Source organism: Rhinopithecus roxellana, chromosome 21, assembly GCF_007565055.1.
Source record: "Rhinopithecus roxellana isolate Shanxi Qingling chromosome 21, ASM756505v1, whole genome shotgun sequence".
Classification (NCBI taxonomy): Eukaryota; Metazoa; Chordata; class Mammalia; order Primates; family Cercopithecidae; genus Rhinopithecus; species Rhinopithecus roxellana.
The window spans coordinates 4943669-4963018 of record NC_044569.1 but is presented as its reverse complement, the minus strand read 5'-3'; the positions used below and the strand labels follow the sequence as shown (position 1 = coordinate 4963018).

Genomic DNA, 19350 nt, shown 5'->3' with positions numbered 1-19350 from the left:
TGGGCACACCAGAATCCCAGACTTTACCATGACACAATTTGTGCTTGTAAGGAATCTCCTAAATATATGTTTACATTTTCTGAAATTTAAAATTTCTTATTTATCTTACATTCAAATTTAACTGGCTATCCTGCCCTTTTACTTGCTAGATCATTTTAGCCTTAAATAAGAGGATATGAAATGAAATGAAATCCTATAATGTCATTTTAAGATATGACAAACATTTTCTATAAAGAACCTCATAGCAAATATATTTATTTATTTATTTATTTAAGACAAGGTCTCACTCTTTTGCCCAGATTGGAGTGCAGTGGCACAATCATGGCTCCCAGGTTCAAGCAATCCTCCCACCCTCAGCCTCTCAAATAGCTGGGACTACAGGTGCGTGCCACCACACCCAGCTAATATTTTGATTTTCTGTAGAGACGAGGTCTCACTATGTTGCCCAGGCTGGTCTCAAACTCCTGGGCTCAGGCTATCCTCTTTCCTCGGGCTCCCAAAGTGCTGGGGCTACAAGTATGAGCCTCTGCACCTGGTGTTGACAGTAAATATTTTAAGGTTTACTATTCATGAAGTCTCTGTGCAACTCAAACCTGCCATTATAGGGAAAAAGCAGCTATAGACAATATACAGACAAATGGGCATGACTGTTAAATTCGAATTTCACATAGTTTTCACATGCACCAAATATTATTCTCCTTTAGATTTTTCAACTATTAAAAATATAAAAGCCATTCTGAACTCACAGGCCATTTGACAATAGTCAGCCTGCCAGTACTGGCCAGTAGCCACCAGCGAATGTAGTTTACACATCCTTGGTTTACATAATTTTTATGCTGGCATGGAGTAAAATAATCTAAGAGCTATGAATTCGAGCAGATTTTCCCAAGGAACTCTTAAAATAGACAGAATGTCCTGGAGTTAATTATAAAATTCCTTTTAATCTAGAAGAGTAACACTGGCATTTAATTTACCCTAAATGGAATTTAACTCATCTTTATTGAACACACTTGGCAGGTCCCGTGGAATGGGAAGATTGGGAGGATGAACCAATCAAAAAGAAATCTGACGGACCAGGTAACAAAATAACGATAAACATGAGCAGTGGGAACTTTGAAAATGATACCTGCCCAGATGGTATATAATGGAAGGCCGCCTGAAAAATTGTGAATTGAACACTGTTTTCTGGACTATGAGTAAATAATCAGTATCCCTTGGAATCTCATCTCCACTGAGATTGCAAAATGACCCTTTTTTTTTTTTTTTTTTTTTTTTTGAGACGGAGTCTCGCTCTGTCGCCCAGGCTGGAGTGCAGTGGCCAGATCTCAGCTCACTGCAAGCTCGGCCTCCTGGGTTCACGCCATTCTCCTGCCTCAGCCTCCCGAGTAGCTGGGACTACAGGCGCCCGCCACCTCGCCCGGCTAGGTTTTTGTATTTTTTTAGTAGAGACGGGGTTTCACCGTGTTAGCCAGGATGGTCTCGATCTCCTGACCTCGTGATCCACCCGTCTCGGCCTCCCAAAGTGCTGGGATTACAGGCTTGAGCCACTGCGCCCGGCCAAATGACCCTTTTTTAATTTTTTTTTTGAGACAGAGTCTTGCTCTGTCGCCCAGGCTGGAGTGCAGTGGCCGATCTCAGCTCACTGCAAGCTCCACCTCCCAGGCTCACGCCATTCTCCTGCCTCAGCCTCCCGAGTAGCTGGGACTACAGGTGCCCACCACCAGGCCCGGCTAATTTTTTGAAGTTTTTAGCAGAGACGGGGTTTCACCGTGTTAACCAGGAAGGTCTGGATCTCCTGACCTCGTGATCCGCCCGCCTCGGGCTCCCAAAGTGCTGGGATTCCAGGCATGAGCCACTGCACCCTGCGGCAAAATGACTCTTAAAAGTAGGTCTGGACTTTACGCAGTTGGATAAAATGTTGCATTAGTTTCAGTTTGTAAATTCCTTTAGGCAAGCATCTATGAAAGAGGCTTTTAGGGAGCAACTTCTTAATGTCCCATGGAAGCCGTCAGAATGGAGGCAAACAAAAAGTACTGGCAATTATTTTTAAAAAACACAGAAAGGAGGAGGTAAATGAGAGGTAAGTAGGACTGGGGAAGTTAGAGATACACTAGAAGGTTAGGGCCAAACTCTTCATTTTAGGAGGGAAAACCAGGCTCAGTGAGTTGGTGACTTGTTCTGGATTCCATAGGTAAGAGTCAGGGAGAGAACCCTTGTCTTCTAACTCTGGGTGCAGCCACAGTGCCATCTGGGCTCCTCATAGTATGTGATTGGGAGGAAGGTATGTTTATGCAGGAAGAAAAAAAGGCAAAAGCCTCCAAATGAAATGAACTCGATGCTCTCTGGCCCTCTCTAATCATGCCGTTTTTTCATCTGCTTTGGAGCGCCTGTGCAGTTATCTATCAGCAGACCAGGCGTCAGGCTCTTTGTGTCCTCACACAACTGCCTCCAAGCCTGCCCTCTGCTGGCACAAAAGGAGACTTACTGAAGGCCACCTAGTGCCTTCCGCTGTGCCAGTCCTGAAACCCAGACTTCCAGTTCTAGGTCATCGGACACACATTCATGTGGACCTGGACACTCTTACTGCTGCAAAGCCTCACACCATAACAGCAGCTAACACTTCAGATCACCTGTCTTGTTTCTCAGGCACTTTTTCAAGAATTTGGAGTATATTAACTACTTTAACCTCTCAAAACAGGGAACTGAGGCAGAGAGAGATTAACCAACTTAATCTCTTAGTTGTATTAACCAAGCCTATGTAACTGCTAAAGAGTGGAGTTGGGATTTGAACCCAAGGAATCTGAATCCAGAGTGTGTGCTCTTAACCACTGTGTCCTACTGCCCCTGTAGTTAAACTCGAGTCCTCACTTTCCCTGTTGGTGAGTCGTCACCCAGGTTCACAAAGCACACGTGACTCATGTCCCCAGTGCAGCGGCTGCAGCCTTACCATCAGGCCTACCATAGCAAAACCATGCGGTAATAACGTTTATCTTCATCCTTTCTAAGAAAACAATTGTGAAATGAGAAAAATAGGTGTTGAAAATATGAGGAGCTGCTAAAGTTCATTGATGGGTGTAACTCCCAGCCTTTCATCCTCCGGAACCAAGCTTCCCCTTTATGTCTACACAGAGCAGCTAGAGGCGCTATCTGAACGACTGTGAGAAATACATGCCTCGCTTGAGATTTTGTAGAGGATGTGAGGAGGGGTGGGAAGGGAAACGTCGGAGCTCGTGGCATCACCTCTTCAGTGGCCACAGCGACTCGCTTCATTCAGCTTCGAGAGGCGGCCGTTCTCTTCCTGTACCTCCTTGTCAGCAAAAGATACCCTCTCCTTTCCTTGCTTCCTAAACATACCTCATGGAAGACTGTTAGGTGTGACACAGTTTCAAGGAGGTTTGGGCGTCACCAAGGTAGTGACAGCACAGGCGGGAAACATTCTCACACAGAACATCAGATGTCACTATATACAGATATTGTGGGAGGAAGCTAGAGAAAATGTCATGAAGAAGATCAGAAAGAAGAGAAAATATAGTTTTTATTCAGTAACTGGAAGCAGACCATCATAAAGCTCTTCATCCTCGTCGTCTTGCCCTCGAGTGGGCTGAGGAGGAGGAGGAAGAAGAGGGGTTGGTTTTGCTGTCTCAGGAGTGGCAGATGCAGAAAAGGTGGAGGAGAGAAGGTGGAAGGGGAAGCAGGAGAGGCAGGCACTTTTGGTGTAATTTTACTGAAAACAGTCCACGCAGTTCAAACCCATGTTGTTCAGGGTCAGCTCATAGGGAGCTGCTCTGCTTGCTATTTCCACTAAAGATTGCAAGTTCTATCCTGATGTGGACTGCCACTGCATGTGTGCAAAGCCCCACAAGAGCTTTCTGCATGGCAGCTCTCCTCCATGCATGATGAGAATCTGAGTCACAGGCCTTTTAGATGCACAGGGCAAGAGCCAGGTCCGATTTTTGGTAGAACATCGCTGTTCTACACAAAAGCAAAATCAATGGTATTTTGTTCCTTTAACATCTTGTTGCTTTTCTTTCTCCTAGACAATATCATCAAGAGGATATTTAATATTTTGAAATTTACCTGGGTCCTATTTCTGGCAACAGTGGACAGTTTCACCACTTGGCTTAACTCCATTTCAAGGGAGCATATTGATATATCTACAGTTCTGAGAATTGAATGATGCATGCTGACCAGAGAAATTAAGAAGGTAATACTGCTGGTGTAATTCTTTTTGCTCCTTCCCACATTAAGAAGACATTAAAAGTCAATGTCCAAAACTCCAGGTAGGATAAGACAAAACCCTTTCTTTCCAGGCAATTGTTGCATAAACCCTTTGCTTTTCTGTGTATTTAAATCTATTCCACACTAAGAATTAAAATAATTAAATGTGCATGCACGTGCACCTACACACACGTGCACACACACACACATATACACATCACAGAAGGGCAACTTTATTCATCCTATCCCTCCCTTCACCACAGTTTGCAGGTGTACAGACATTGCCTTGTTCTATATCCCTATAGTTAATAGAGAATTACAGTTTTAGTCTAGAAAGTGTAGAAAGTGGTGTTTTTTTTTTCTCCCTCCTGAACACTGAAGTCTGGAAAGTTTGATCTGAAACTTTTTTATAAGAAAACTTAGGACATATGCAGAACAACAAAATATATGGTTTAAAGATTGTATTTAAAAATAATAGTTCATTTCTTGAAAAGTTACCATGATTTAGTAAAATTATCTACCTATAAGAAGACACTTACTTAGATCTACCTAGTAATGTTGGAAACCACTTATGAAATGAGTCGACATCAATCCCCACTTGCCTAGCATGGTGCTAATCCTTATCCAGGCATGCATGGGTACGAAAAGCTGTCTGCACTGAGAAATGCTGGGCGGCTGTACAGGCAGGCACCTGCCTCCATAGGAACGGTGGCAATGTCTCGTTCTCCTCAGGGCAACGTTCCGACTCGGGAGAGCATCCACATGTACTATCAGAACCACATCATGAACCTTTCCAGAGAGTCGGGACTGGACACCATTGACGAGCGACCCGTCGGAGCTGCTTCAGGTGCACAGACAGCCCACAGGATGGATAGTTTAGATTCACATGACAGTATCTCCAGGTATTTCACTTTCTAACAATGGGTTTACTTTTGACGAAGGTAAATGAGGTGAATGTCATCAAATATAAGAAACGAATGTGTGAGGTGAAAGTTAATCAAAACCGTGCATGGACCCCCACCCTCTTCCAGCTGTCACCGTCTGTACAACAACTATAAGGAACATTGTCCTTGCCTAGAAGGAACCAGATAAAAGCTGGTATCAATAAGACACTGTTAGCTGTATCTGTATGACCCAAAGGCACAGTATAGAGATTTCCAAGCTGGAGGCAAGGAAGAATGATCCCTCCCAACCCCAAAGTTACTATTTGTGTCAAGGGTTACATCCTTATTGCCTTTCAAGATAGCTGATCCACAAAGTGTCTTCTACATTAGGGTCTTCTACTTCTGTGGCTATCTTTGATCTTTCCCTTCAGAATTGTTACCTGAAGGTTTGTAATAAAAATTCCCAGAAAGTATTCTGTTAGCTTCTATCTCCTCTGAGTTTACTATTGTACGCATTGTTTCACAACAGGATTATCAGATGACACAGTACTAATGGATTCGCCAGGTGCCAGTACTAAGCACTGTACCTGAGTTACCTCAATTTATCCTCTAAGACCCTGCGAGATGCATGCTATTATTATCCCTGTTTTGCAAAGACAGAATTCAGTTACAGAGAGATTAAGAAACATACCCAAAGTCACACAGCTAGGATGTATACAAAAGCGCACCCATAATCCAAAATCATGTGGTTTAGCTCAGAACCCAAGCTCTCAGCCACCCTAGTGTGCTGTCTCTCATTGCCTCATCCTGCACCACAGGCCAGCTTACTGCCTGTCCCAGAAAAGCCTCAGAATTCTTTGCATCACAGCGTTCTAGATAGCTGGTGACAGAGCTAGATTCTAAGTTAAAACAGAAGTCCCTGTCTTAGGAGGTAAAATTGCCTTGTGTAGGGTGAAGAACTAGACCGAATGAATTACACCTTATAGCCACCTTCACAGGTAAAGAATTGTATCACTGAGAACATTCATGTTTTACTTTTTTCATGAAACATGTTGAGTATCAGCCATTCTGTGCCAAGCCCTGGCCTCGATTCTGGGAGAGGCCTATAAAGATAAGAGTAGTCCCCTAAACAGTTTAGCCTAGGAAGAACTGAGATAAGGCCATTACCTCCTAAAATGCTTGCCCTGGGGAGGACAGTAGAGATTGGTGTCTCTGGCTGCTGGTCAGAAACTCCTGGATGGCTTTAGAGTCACACTTCATAGCAAGGCACTAATGACCTGGAAAAGTATTTGTCCTTCACAATTGCTGGATGTATTTCCAGATGAAATAGGAGAGGGAGCTGAGACCATTTTATTGATACCAAACCCAAAATAGACAACTGGACATTGGACTGAGTGAGGAGATGTGGGTAAAAAAAATAAAAAAAGTTTTACTCTAAAGTGCTGTTTAACTGTTGCTGCATTCCTGTATTTGAGCCTCTCTAATTATGCCTATTATTTTGCTACCCAATAATTATTATTGATGCAGATCCGTATTTATTGGTATGAAAAGATCTTTGTGAGAGAGATACACAATAAAATATATACATATATTTTGTAAAAATCCAAGTTTTAAAATAAGATGTATGCTAAGCCTAATTTAAAATATATGCATTCATGCCTAGATTGATTTAGAAGTAATATTTGTGCAAATAACACTGTGCATGGATATATCCCTGCCTGCCCCCCTAAAATAGGTATTGATTCTTTTAAAGTCTTTTGAGGGATAATAAAAGAGACTATATTTTTCTTTTAGTTTGTTAATAATCTTTGCTTATTTATGAATTTCAAAGACACAGATATTTCATCTATTATTGTATATTTTTGTGGAAAGAAGAAACGTTTAGGACAGAAACTATGATTTCAAGGTCAAACATTTATTTCCTAATTGAGATTCAGTTTAAAGCTTTAATTCATAGAATAAAATAATTGATTATTAGAAAACTATGTCATCATAAAACTTTATTTTTCAGTTTCTTTCTACCCAAGAATATGCATATTTCTCAATTATTAATTTCTGAAATCATTAGTAATATCAAAAGTTACAAAGAGAACTTTTAATATCATGTCCTTCCACTGGTGAGTGTTACCAGAGTCTCATTGTGTCTTCCTGGAAACCTCCCACAATCAACATTTTGAAAGGGAGCTTCTGTCTTCTTCTTTGACAGATTCCATTCAGACAAAGGTCATTCTTTAGCTTGAATTTTATTTTTATTTTTTGAAAACTATTATAACTGTTCTACTTGGAAGCTTCCAGAAGTATTAAATTCATTCTTATTGCAACAATCTATTGATCATTGTATTTAAACTGAATCATTCTCTCTTTAATTTAATTCAACGCGCTTAATTCATTTTAATGCTAAAACTTAAAATCCATGTCTACCCCCAGGTTACCTAAGTCCTTAAGTAGTCCAGCTAGGTCCTGCCTTAATCCTACAGGGACCCTGCATGGGCAGGTCTGGGACAGCCTACAGGTTTGTGCAGCAGGGTGGGTGGGGAGCCAGGATTTGTCCGAATGTAGTGAGCACTCGAGATGCTGACTGGTGCTGCCTCCTAGTTACAGGGTGAACAAAGGGATATTGGGTATCTAAACATTTCTAATCTACCCACTGTAGGAACTATTCATGATCAAACAACCGTTTTTCAAAAAAACAAGAGCATGATAGGGTGAAAGAAATGCTGAGATTCTCTACATGTACACGTCCCAAATGATGTTTCTTTGATTTGTTCATTTATTTTCGCGTAACATTCACACACATCCCACTGCTCTCAGCTTTGGACTGTACTGCTCTGTATATATCCAATATGGACTGGATCTGATCCAAACTATGTCTTTATTACTTTTAAATTCTAAAATAAAAGGTTCAGACAGCTCTAGGGAACTTAACCGAAAGTCATGATCATATTCAACTGGGATCGTTCCCTCCCACGCAGTGAAGAATACGATCATATACATGCGTAGCATTGACTTTGAATACTGCACCTTTGCATCTTTCTTCAAGAAAATATGCTGCCCCATCATGTGATTTGTAAAATTTTTCAAATGCCTTTTTTTAACCTCCCTTCTAGGTTCATTTTGTAATACACAGAGATTTTTTTGTTACCCGAATCTCCAAATGTGGGAAGTGAAATGGGTAATGAATAGAATAGCCTTTCGTTATTAATTTGTGATGACTCTAACAGTAATTGGTGACATTTTTTAATGAACCTCTTTTGAAATTTCATGAAGTAGTCTCCCACAGGGAAAAATCATACAAAGATAAAATTTTTTTTCACACCATCTCAAGGATTTTATAGACCTCCTAAGTATCACACATGAGCCTCGTTTGAAAACAGATGCTCTAGAACCAAACTGAATCAGTGGCCTCAGAGAATATTTGAAGGTGAATTGAAAATACATTTTTCGGCCGGGCGTGGTGGTTCAAGCCTGTAATCCCAGCACTTTGGGAGGCCGAGACGGGCGGATCACGAGGTCAGGAGATCGAAACCATCCTGGCTAATATGGTGAAACCCCGTCTCTACTAAAAAATACAAAAAACTAGCCGGGCGAGGTGGCAGGCGCCTGTAGTCCCAGCTACTTGGGAGGCTGAGGCAGGAGAATGGCGTAAACCCGGGAGGCGGAGCTTGCTGTGAGCTGAGATCTGGCCACTGCACTCCAGCCTGGGCGACAGAGCGAGACTCCGTCTCAAAAAAAAACAAGAAAAGAAATTTTTCATAAAGTAAACATAGGTGAATCCCATCTTTATGACATTTAACTGCGTAACAATGGACAATATGTCCCATTAAGAAATTAAATATTATAAATCACAATTAAGCAGGAAAAACAATTGGTTAAAATAAAATCAAGTAACTGCCTTTAAATCTGACCTAAGATTGCAAATAGGAAACCACAATCTTGATAAAAAATTGTGAGTTAGGAGATATTTAAATCCATCAATTGCTTTTTGACAAAGACTGTCAGAATATCCTCTCCCCAATTTTAAAATGGTCAGTCAGTAAATACAATAACTAGTAGGAAACCAGCACCTTTAGAATTGGGTTTTAATGTATTTGTATTTTGTTTCTCAGCCTAAAGAAAGGGGAGACAGAATAGGGCCGGTCTTGTTGCCAGTAAAGGAGTTACCACAGCTGCCCTTTTCTGCAGTGAGCCATATTTCTAGGCTTTAGAAACTTTCAGATTTCCAAATAATCATTTGTCTACACTGTAGTCTCCAGGAAGCCATGCTGATTGCTGGAAAGGTAGTAACCCTCCCTAGAAGAGGTTCTGCGGGGGAAGTCACTGGGAAGGGTCTGGTGGCCAGGAGGCTGCCACTCCCCAGTGAGGTTACACTCACCTGGTGTGGCCAGCGCCCTTCATGGCCCCTGCTGCGAGGCCAGTGGCATGGATTTTACCTTCAAGCAGACAGTAGACGGAGTCTGGGTGGGATCCTAACAGGTGGATTTGTAGTCCCTTTGACTTAGAGAAGAGTCACGTTTTCTTTCAAATCCAGATGTAAAATGGCAAACATTTTTTAATGGTTGCTTTATATAATCAGATAACATCTACCTTCCTAGAAACTATATTAGCTTAAATTGCTGCAGAAAACATTAGTTAATATCCTGAGGGGCATTCCCAGGTAGGAGGCGGTTAATATTTTAAATATGTCCTCTGAGGGGTTGCCATGTGTTCCTGGGGTGCTCGCAGTGGGGGCCCATCAGGCAGGTGATGGCAGCCATCCCCTTGGGCCTGCTGTCTGGGCCTATTTTTATACATTTCCTCCCCTTCCTATTCACTTTTAAACTGTCCTGGATTGGGTGACGTATTAGTTGTCCTACAGGGAACCCACCTGTGTGGGATTTTGTAGGTTCTGAGAACTCCATCCAAGAGTTAACAAGATAAACAGGGCTTTTGAATTAGAACCATCAGTTCCCATGAGGAAAACCTGAGCAAAGCTGCAGGCGACTGCACAGGCTATGGGGTTACATCTCTGTAAATATTAAATGAAATACCGAAGTGTAAAGTCCCCTCATGCAGAAACATAAAATTAGGGCCCCAGAAAGGGGCACTGATTTGTCTAAAACCCAACAGCCAGTTAATGTCAGCATCCTCATCCTCGCTGTGTTCATCCAATGCTGTTCTATTTATCTTGTCATTGTCTCCTTATTTTGTCCAGGACATGGTGACATGGTGACATCTAAAGGAGCTGGGGCAAAACAAAACAAAGCAAAACCAGCCTCCATGCCCTTATTAGAGAGTATTTTTGTTGCTCACAGGCTTATCGCCCTCACTGCCTGCCCCTGTCTTGGCCACGTAGCTGTGACATGCACAGCCCCATGGCCAGCCCCACTGGAGCAGTTATGGCTTGTGCTCCAGCATATGGGACCTGAAAAACTCTTTTAACAGGTTCCATGAGTGAATAACTCAAATTCGCTCCTCCCAGGCTTGCAGTGGTCACTGCATCCTGAACAGCTTCCATCCTGCCTCAGGATCCTCGACTGACAGTATATGGCTGTGCAGGCCAGGCACCTACCACTCTCCTAGTGAGTTCACTTGATGACAGTATTCAGCCTACCACGTTCAGCCTGGAAATCAGGAATCCTGTATCTCTAAGGGTCTGTTTCTGTTCCCTGGGTCAGCGAGCCCATGAGCACTCAAGTTGGAAGATAAGTATTCCAGTTGCTTTCTCTAGAGGATCTTTGGGCTCTCTGTCCCTCTTTGGGGTTGAACCATGTGTGGGAACTGAAACGATGCCTGTGTCACACCTGTGTGCTTCCTCTCATGAGCATCCTCACCCAGCAGCATCCTAGGCCTGGATCTGCCATCCTCCCTCACCAGTCACTGCTCCATTGGGTACCAGGAGATGAGGATTTTAGGCAGTGGGTTCTCTCCATCATGGCATCCACCAAGCCCTAAAAAATGATCCAGAAGAAAAATTAGGCAAAATGAAAAGTTAACAGACAAAATGACCCTGCCATTGCTCAGGTTCCTTTGTGCTTTCCTTTACAGCCTTTTATTTTATTTCTGATGTTGGTTTATATCCGCTGCATATTAAACCAGCATCCCAACTACATGCAGAGCATCTCATTTGGCTTAACTGAATATCACTCCAAAAATGGGGTGCAAAATTCAGTTTGTTGTCATTCCTGAGTTTCCCCTCTCTAATTTTGAAGATTGTGTTTTAGAAAGAAAAAAAAAAGATTGAAATATTTTATGTAAATTCTATATTATTTGGTTAATAAATGCTCTTAACTCAGGACTGCAAGCTCCAAATAAAGCATATTTTCTTTCATTTAAAAAAGCCCTCTGTTATGAAGTTATAATTACATACATTACACTTTGTGAGAAAAATATTGGGACGCATCATTTTTCTATTTCTTAGTCCCACCCAGAGAGTGCCATTTGGTAATGTGTCACTAGCCAATATGTTTTTTAAAATCCAGTACTCGTGTGTTTCCAGGTCATGCACACAGGTCCTTCCCCATGCCTGAGCCCCGCTGCGGTGGCCTTCCTTGTCGGTGGTGTTGGTGTCATGTGTGGTTTGCTGCATGGCAGTGTGTTCGTCAGTCGATCCGTGTGTAAGCCGATGTGTACAACTTGGTGTTTTAACACTGTGTTTCTGTGACTGTTTGTGCTGCTAGCTGCTACACTGAAGCAACCATGCTGTTCTCAAGGCAGTCCACCCTTGATGATTTAGATGGACAAGAAATTCCTAAAACAAGTGAGCATGCTCGGCCTAGGCTCTGTAAAATGCTCAGCATGGATATGTCCTCCTCATCAGCTGACAGTGGCAGTTTAGCATCAAGGTGCTTAACTTGTGCATGCTTTGTTCTGTCATTTTAATCACCTCTTCCCCCTTTATGTCATTGCAAATATAAGTTCTTGTGACGTATGTTTTTATTTCATTTTTATTTTAAGAATCTGCATGACTAACAGAAGCATAACCACTGCCCTCTCTGAGATGTAATTGTTCTCAGGACAGCATTATATTAAACTAACCGCTCTTTAGTTTTTGTCTGTTAGGAGTTTCTTTAAAAATCCTTATCACAAACATTCTCCTCCATGTTTTCAGTATTTCACACTTTCCATTTTCGGAGACATACGCATGTTTCCTCCACAATTTAGAGCTTCTGTGGGCACTACTCAAAGGGGGAACTCTGTTTGCAAAGGTAGAAAACTTCTCATCATTTGATCAAAAGATACATGCAGTAGGGAAAAAACTAAAAATCTGTCATAGGTAGTCATTTTCACTGAATATTGAATAAGTCTGCATGTTATTTGCCTAATTGACATAAAAGTCAGAATATAGTTTACCATTGGTTTTTAAAAAGAATATTATGCAGCAGAGTGTATCACCTTTGTAGCCTATAACTTTTATTTTGGGGAAAAAAATAACTGTGGCTTAAGTTCTCTGAAATCCTACCCTAAAACAGTATTCATTTAGAAATAAAATTATTGGCATACAACCTGAGAACTCTTTTTGAATTGCCTTAGGATGGTCGGGGGAGACACTGAACTCAGCAGCTACACTGTGCTTCTCCTAACATGAAAACAGCCCAATCCAAAACAAGTTACATTCTGACTGCTCACAGTGGCAAGTCAGAGGGCATCTTCTTTTCTCTGGCAGCTGTGTATCTCCGTGCAGCCCTGCAGTACGCTGGCACTGGCATGATGGGAATGCCTTGGCCATTTGACAGAGTCCTCTGGCGGGCATGTGCCTGCCATGCCAGCCCATTTTCTTGACCTCTGAAGGTACTCTCCGCCCCTTGGTGCCACAGGAGATCCAAACCAAAGCGAGCATGATTAGGATTGATGACAGTCTTAATAGCCGTGAGACCTGGTGTGGGGTTGGCTCCAGTAGTCTGGAAGTTCCCTGGGCAATGGGTCAATGGCATGGCCTTCCTAGGAGGTGTATCTAATTGAGGTAAGTCTTAGCAAAAATCGGGTTTGGCCTGGCATTTCAGCAGCCCCTCCATGATGTGCGCACTCAGGGACACAGCCCTGGGGATTCTGAACACCTGAGCGGGCATCAAAAGCTCAGGCCCGTCTGGTTCTTCAGTCACAGGATGCCGTGAACGGCTGTGCCAAGGTTCATCCATTCATTCACTCATCCATATGTCCATACTGGTGTCTGTGACAAGAAACATGGGTACAGTCTATGCATGTGAGAATCTCAGTGTTTATGGAACCCAGGTGGTCACACATACCATTCAGATAAGAGTACATATTTCAGAGTCTAACACATCCTCCCACATCCAAGGCAGATTCCCAGTCTCCAGGTGGATTTTGCCTCTCTCCCCTCCATGGCTGGATGTGTCTGAGGCAGAGCAAGCCATGAATGTCACTGGCTGCCCTCTTGTCATTGGCCAACCTTGTCTGCACGGACCTGACAGGGAAAGTTAAAAGAATATAGGAACAAAAGAAGGAGACAAAGGATACGAGAAAAAAGAACAGAACGCCAAAGGCAGGAAGTGAGGATGAGAGTAGAGAAGCTTCTGGAAAAGGAGCACTCAAAGAGGAACTGGTAGGAGAAAATAAGTGAAGTCGTCGGGAGGAAAGAACAGAAGCGTGCTCTGGGGTGGAGTGGGCAGCTGGAAGGGAGAAGGGTCGAGGAGAGCTTGCGTGGGGAGAGAGTGGCTGGAGTCCCGTGCTGAAGGGGAAGCCCTGGGCACAGTGCAGGGAGCTGGGACGAGGGTGGCGATTCCACAGACGGGATGCACAGAAATGCAAAAAAGGCAAAGGATGGAAAAGCAGGAAGAATAAACATGAAAGAAGGCTGGCATGTTTTATCAAGCACACAGCTGTCCAGGGTAGCCAATATGTAATCATTCCCATTCCCCTCTTATGGTCTGGGTGGGTCTGTTGTGCAGGATGCAGGGTAGAATAGCTATTTGCTAAGACTTAGCTCTTGGTCAAAGCCTTCAGAGCTTCTCCCCTCCAGGGATGCCCCCCCGGAAGCAGACAGAGCAGTGGGTAAACTGTACTTTGTTGATATGGAAACAGACTCTGGAACCCGAGGCTGGGAATCCAGATACTCCACACTTGTTACGGGGGCGAGTTCTGCTCTTTGAGAGCCATGTGACTGGCTCTGGTTGTAAACTGTGTGTGTGCACTGTCAACATTTGCATTGGAGAGGCTGCTGTTTGCAGTGTCTGCAGAACAGGAGTGATTATCCCAAAAGAACAAAGCTGATGGAATGCAGGGGGAAAAACTGGGGCATTTCCTTAGGAGTTCTGATGAGGTCTCTCAGGAATGGGAAAGAGCCCCAGGAGTATGGATGCTAAGACAGGGGCTCTGTGCCCACCTTTTCTCCCAACAGCGAGCCCACACAGTGCACCATGCTGTACTCACGCCAGGGGACCACTGAGACCATTGAGGAGGTGGAGGCTGAGCAGGAGGAGGAGGCAGGGAGCACGGTGCCTGAGCCCAGGGAGGCCAAGGAGTACGAGGCCGCCGGGTACGATGTGGGAGCCATGGGTGCTGAAGAGGCCAGCCTCACCCCAGAGGAAGAGCTGACACAGTTCTCCACCTTGGATGGGGACGTGGAGGCCCCACCCTCCTACAGCAAGGCTGTGAGCTTCGAGCATCTGTCCTTCGGCTAGCAGGACGACTCTGCAGGCAAGAACCACATGGCAGTCAGCCCGGACGACAGCCACACCGACAAGCTGAGGTCCAGCATCTTACCTCCCTTGACGCACGAGCTGATGGCCAGCGAGCTGCTGCTGAACAAGTAAGGGTCCAGCGAGCAGGTCAGACACGTATCCCGAATCGCCACTTAAATATACGCCCTTATTCTGTATACAGAAAAATTCATATACAGAAAAAAAGTTCACCTAGACACTGAGAGGAGACAGACAGTTCCAAGACTCCTTGCATTGCAAGTACAAAACAAACTCCATGACTGGTTCTAGAACCAGCAAAACTCAGAGCCTTGTGTGGACATTTCTTTCTATCATAAAGTCTGATATTAGGTTGTCTCTGAAGGAAAAACGGGGACATAGGAAGTGGGGGACACAGCAGGGAGGATGGTGCTAAATGAAAATCAGTAATTTGGAGAAATTAAAGACAGGCATGGCCGGGCATGGTGGCTCACGCCTGTAATCCCAGCACTTTGGGAGGCTGAGGCGGGTGGATCACCTGAGGTTAGGAGTTCAAGACCAGCCTGGCCAACATAGCGAAACCCCCCTCTCTACTAAAAATACAAAAAAAAAAAAAAAAAAAAAAAAAATTAGCTGTGCGTGGTGGTGGGCACCTGTAATCCCAGGTACTCAGGAGGCTGAAGCAGGATAATTGCTTGAGCCTGGGAGGCAGAGGTTGCCATGAGCCAAGATCGTGCCATTGCACACCAGCCTGGGCAACAAGAGCAAAACTCTGTCTCAAAAAAAAAAAGATAGACATATTATCATGTGGTTTACTTTAACAGGATGTTTCACGATGATGAGCTTGAAGAGTCAGAAAAATTCTACGTGGGGCAGCCCCGATTTCTGCTGCTCTTCTATGCCATGTACAATACCCTGGTGGCCCGCTCAGAGATGGTGTGCTACTTCGTGATCATCCTCAACCACATGGTCTCTGCTTCCATGATCACGCTCCTGCTTCCCATCCTCATCTTCCTCTGGGCCATGCTGTCCGTCCCCAGGCCCAGCCGCTGATTCTGGATGATGGCCATTGTCTATACCGAGGTAGGCCTGGACGCAGACCCCTGTGGATGGCTTCAGGTGGTTATGCAAGGTCAAGCGTACCTTGTGTCCCTGTGCCCTCTCTCAAGGTGGGCCTACCCTGATCCCAGTTTCACATGGAACATGCAGTTCCACAGACATTCTTAGATACACAAATAGTCAGCAGCAACAGTTATGTAGCACTCACAATTCTAAAAATCTTTTCACACTTCACACCTCACATACGGTGCATACTGGCATCATTCCCATTTAACAGATAAGGACACAGTATCAATGAGATTAAATGGCCAAAGTTGCCCAACTGGTGAGGGGTGGGGACACTTTTGAAGCCCGGTTACCTGGCCTACAATATTAACCACTGAGATGCTATCGGGCTTCTGCAGAGTCGAGCACAAGGCCTGGCATCACTGGGGTTCAATGAATGGACCCTGTGTTAAATGATACCGTCTGGCACTTTGGACATAGTTTGAATATATCATACATACTTTTCATTTTTAAACGCAAAAGCAAATATCCATACATCGCAACACAAAATTGTACAAGCACCCACTTAGCATCTGAAGGGTGGACGCCAGCCCGTTTTCATCCCATGTGGGGTATGAGGAGCCTTCTGCTCACTCTTATGTTCCTGCTTTCTGTCCTGACCTGTTCAACATAGACAGGATCACGAAGGCCCACGAAAACCATACAGGGACTTAAACAACACAAAAGCTCGATATTCTTGGTGCCTGGACGACCATGGTGCTTTGTATTCTCAGGTTTGTGAAGAGATGGATTTTCTTCCCTGACTTGTAAGGAAAAGTTTTCACTTTCAATAGTGCTGTAATTACTTCTTCAATGACAGTGCTCATGCTGGATGCACACCCAAGGCCTAGAAGTTTTGTAGGTTATAAGTAATTCAGTAGCAAAATTACAACAAAGCTATACAGTAAAGCATCTCAAAAGTATTTGGTTTAAAGTATTGATAGCATGCATCTTACTTCCATAAGGAGGCCGGGTGTGGTGGCTCAAGCCTGTAATCCCAGCACTTTGGGAGGCCGAGATGGGCGGATCACGAGGTCAGGAGATCGAGACCATCCTGGCTAACACGGTGAAACCCCGTCTCTACTAAAAATACAAAAACTAGCCGGGCGAGGTGGCGGGCGCCTGTAGTCCCAGCTACTCGGGAGGCTGAGGCAGGAGAATGGCGTAAACCCGGGAGGCGGAGCTTGCAGTGAGCTGAGATCTGGCCACTGCACTCCAGTCCGGGCGACAGAGTGAGACTCCGCCGCAAAAAAAAAAAAAAAAAAAGGAAAATAAAGGGTAACATTACTTCAGGATGTAAATATGTAAATGACTGCCTGTTTAGAGAATGGGTGCCAGCCGGGTGCGGTGGCTCAAGCCTGTAATCCCAGCACTTTGGGAGGCTGAGACGGGCGGATCACGAGGTCAGGAGATCGAGACCATTCTGGCTAACACGGTGAAACCCCGTCTCTACTAAAAATACAAAAAACTAGCCGGGCGAGGTGGCGGCGCCTGTAGTCCCAGCTACTCCGGAGGCTGAGGCAGGAGAATGGCGTAAACCCAGGAGGCAGAGCTTGCAGTGAGCTGAGATCTGGCCACTGCACTCCAGCCTGGGAGATAGAGCCAGACTCCATCTCAAAAAAAAAAAAAAAAAAAAAGAGAATGGGTGCCAGTCTATAACAATGTGAGCACATTTATCAGATTCCCTTTCTTACCTAGGGCTGAAGTAAAAGGAAGTGCCAAGAATGTGGAAAAGTGAACAAGAGATTCTTGTATAGCTTTCACCTTAAAAATAAAATATTTCTGGCTATAGCCCCAGCACTTCAAGAGGCCAAGGCAGGAGGATACTTGAGGCCAGGAGTTCAAGACAAGCCTGGGCAACATAGTGAGACCCATTTCTACAAAAAAATTAAAAACATTAGGCAGGCATGGTGTGCAAACACCTGTAGTCCAAGCTACTTGGGAGGCAGAGGTGGGAGGATTGCACCCAGGAGTTTGAGGTTGCAGTGAGCTATGATTGTGCCACTGCACTCCACCATGAGCAACAGATTGAGACCTCATCTCTAAAAAAAAATAAAATATTTCTATATAAGTTGAGGCTCTCCCTTTTCTTGTCACATTGCACTGAGGACTGAAGTAAGTGGGAATTCTTGATGTTGCTTTGCTCTATAATACAAACCTCATGTCAGAAACCAAGAACCCTGCTACACACCAGAATACAAAGATGAATAGAAAGCAAATATGCATTTCTGTTTTTTAGTGGCTCCCAGACTAACGTGGCACACAGATATGATGGAGGAAAGTGAAAACTGCATACATCATAACCACGTGATAGGCATCTATAGATTGCAAATTAAAGAAGTACAGAAACTAGAAAGATACGAGTATGTTCTGTTCAGGTTTCCCTAAGTAACATATTTAATAGCTGTGTAATTACATCAATATCTAATTAAATCAGTGTAAATGCCAACACCTCAAAAGAAGAGGAAATGACCAATCAAAGCAGGGGCCTGAGGCGTCCGACTGGCCTTGCTAGACCTACAGTGGAAGACACTGTGATAGTCAGGCCCTGCTTCTGTGGTGAAGTCAAGAGTCCGCGAGAATGATACTTTACTATTCCACGTAATTATGTGCTTTCCTACCATCAAAACTGTGAAATGCGGGTCTCTTTCTTAACTGTCGCATTGCCCTTTCCCATATACAGGTATATCTATTCCTAAAAGAAGGAGTAATTTTCTACATTTCTGTCATCTGTGTGTAGGTGGCAATTGTAGTCAAATATTTCTTCCAATTTGGGTTCTTTCCCTGGAATAAGAACGCAGAGGTGAACAAAGATAAACCGTACCACCCCCCAAACATCATAGGAGTGGAGAAGAAGGAAGGTTATGTCCTTTATGACCTCATCCAGCTCCTGGCTCTGTTCTTTCATCGATCAATTTTGAAGGTACTGCATGTTAATAATTAATCAGTTCAAGTAGGGCCGTTGCGGTCCCCGTAATCGTCCTAGGTGACCTGGACATCAGGATTGGTGATGGGGTTGAGGGGTCGGTGGTTGGCATCTACTCATATGTTTTTGTTTGTTTGTTTGTTTGTTTGTTTTTTAAAAGAGAAAAGAAAAAAGTTACATTCATTTAGTGGACATTTTTTCCAACGTTTATGGTACTCAATAACAGAACTTACAATAAATCTGGGAGAATATTTCCCCGTGTTTCCAACCTGGGTTAAATGCATAATCATGAATCCACTTTGTGGAACATTGCTTGAATGATGTGCAGTATTCTAAGGCCAGATACACTAAATTCTGCCTCCAGTTTAAGCCAGAGCATCGGAGAGCCACAATGTGCGTGGATCATATTGTCTCATCTCCATCCCAGCTTCGGCCTTCCTTCTTCTAGCAGAATTGCTTTCATTGGGTGGTTTCTTGTTATGAAACCATTAGCTGTTGGTGGGAGACCACATATTAACTTGCCCAGTGGAACCCAGAGCTGTGCTTTCTCCTGCTTATTGTGGAGGAGGCCACTCATGATCCTGCTGGACGAGGGCCTTTATAC

The 19350-nt window shown here is 43.9% G+C and overlaps 2 protein-coding genes across 2 annotated transcripts in view; one reads left to right on the top strand and one right to left on the bottom strand.

Annotated features, from left to right (window-relative positions):
• ANKRD62 (ankyrin repeat domain 62) overlaps positions 1–19350 on the bottom strand; it is a 301061-nt gene that overhangs the window by 153504 nt on the left and 128207 nt on the right. The window lies entirely within an intron of this gene.
• LOC104671817 (piezo-type mechanosensitive ion channel component 2-like) overlaps positions 1–19350 on the top strand; it is a 101599-nt gene that overhangs the window by 56385 nt on the left and 25864 nt on the right. Inside the window, 7 exon segments of the mRNA XM_030926209.1 lie at positions 1018–1077; positions 4038–4204; positions 4951–5120; positions 11759–11923; positions 14437–14847; positions 15541–15799; positions 18561–18743. Coding sequence (XP_030782069.1) covers positions 1018–1077; positions 4038–4204; positions 4951–5120; positions 11759–11923; positions 14437–14847; positions 15541–15799; positions 18561–18743 — 1415 coding nt within the window.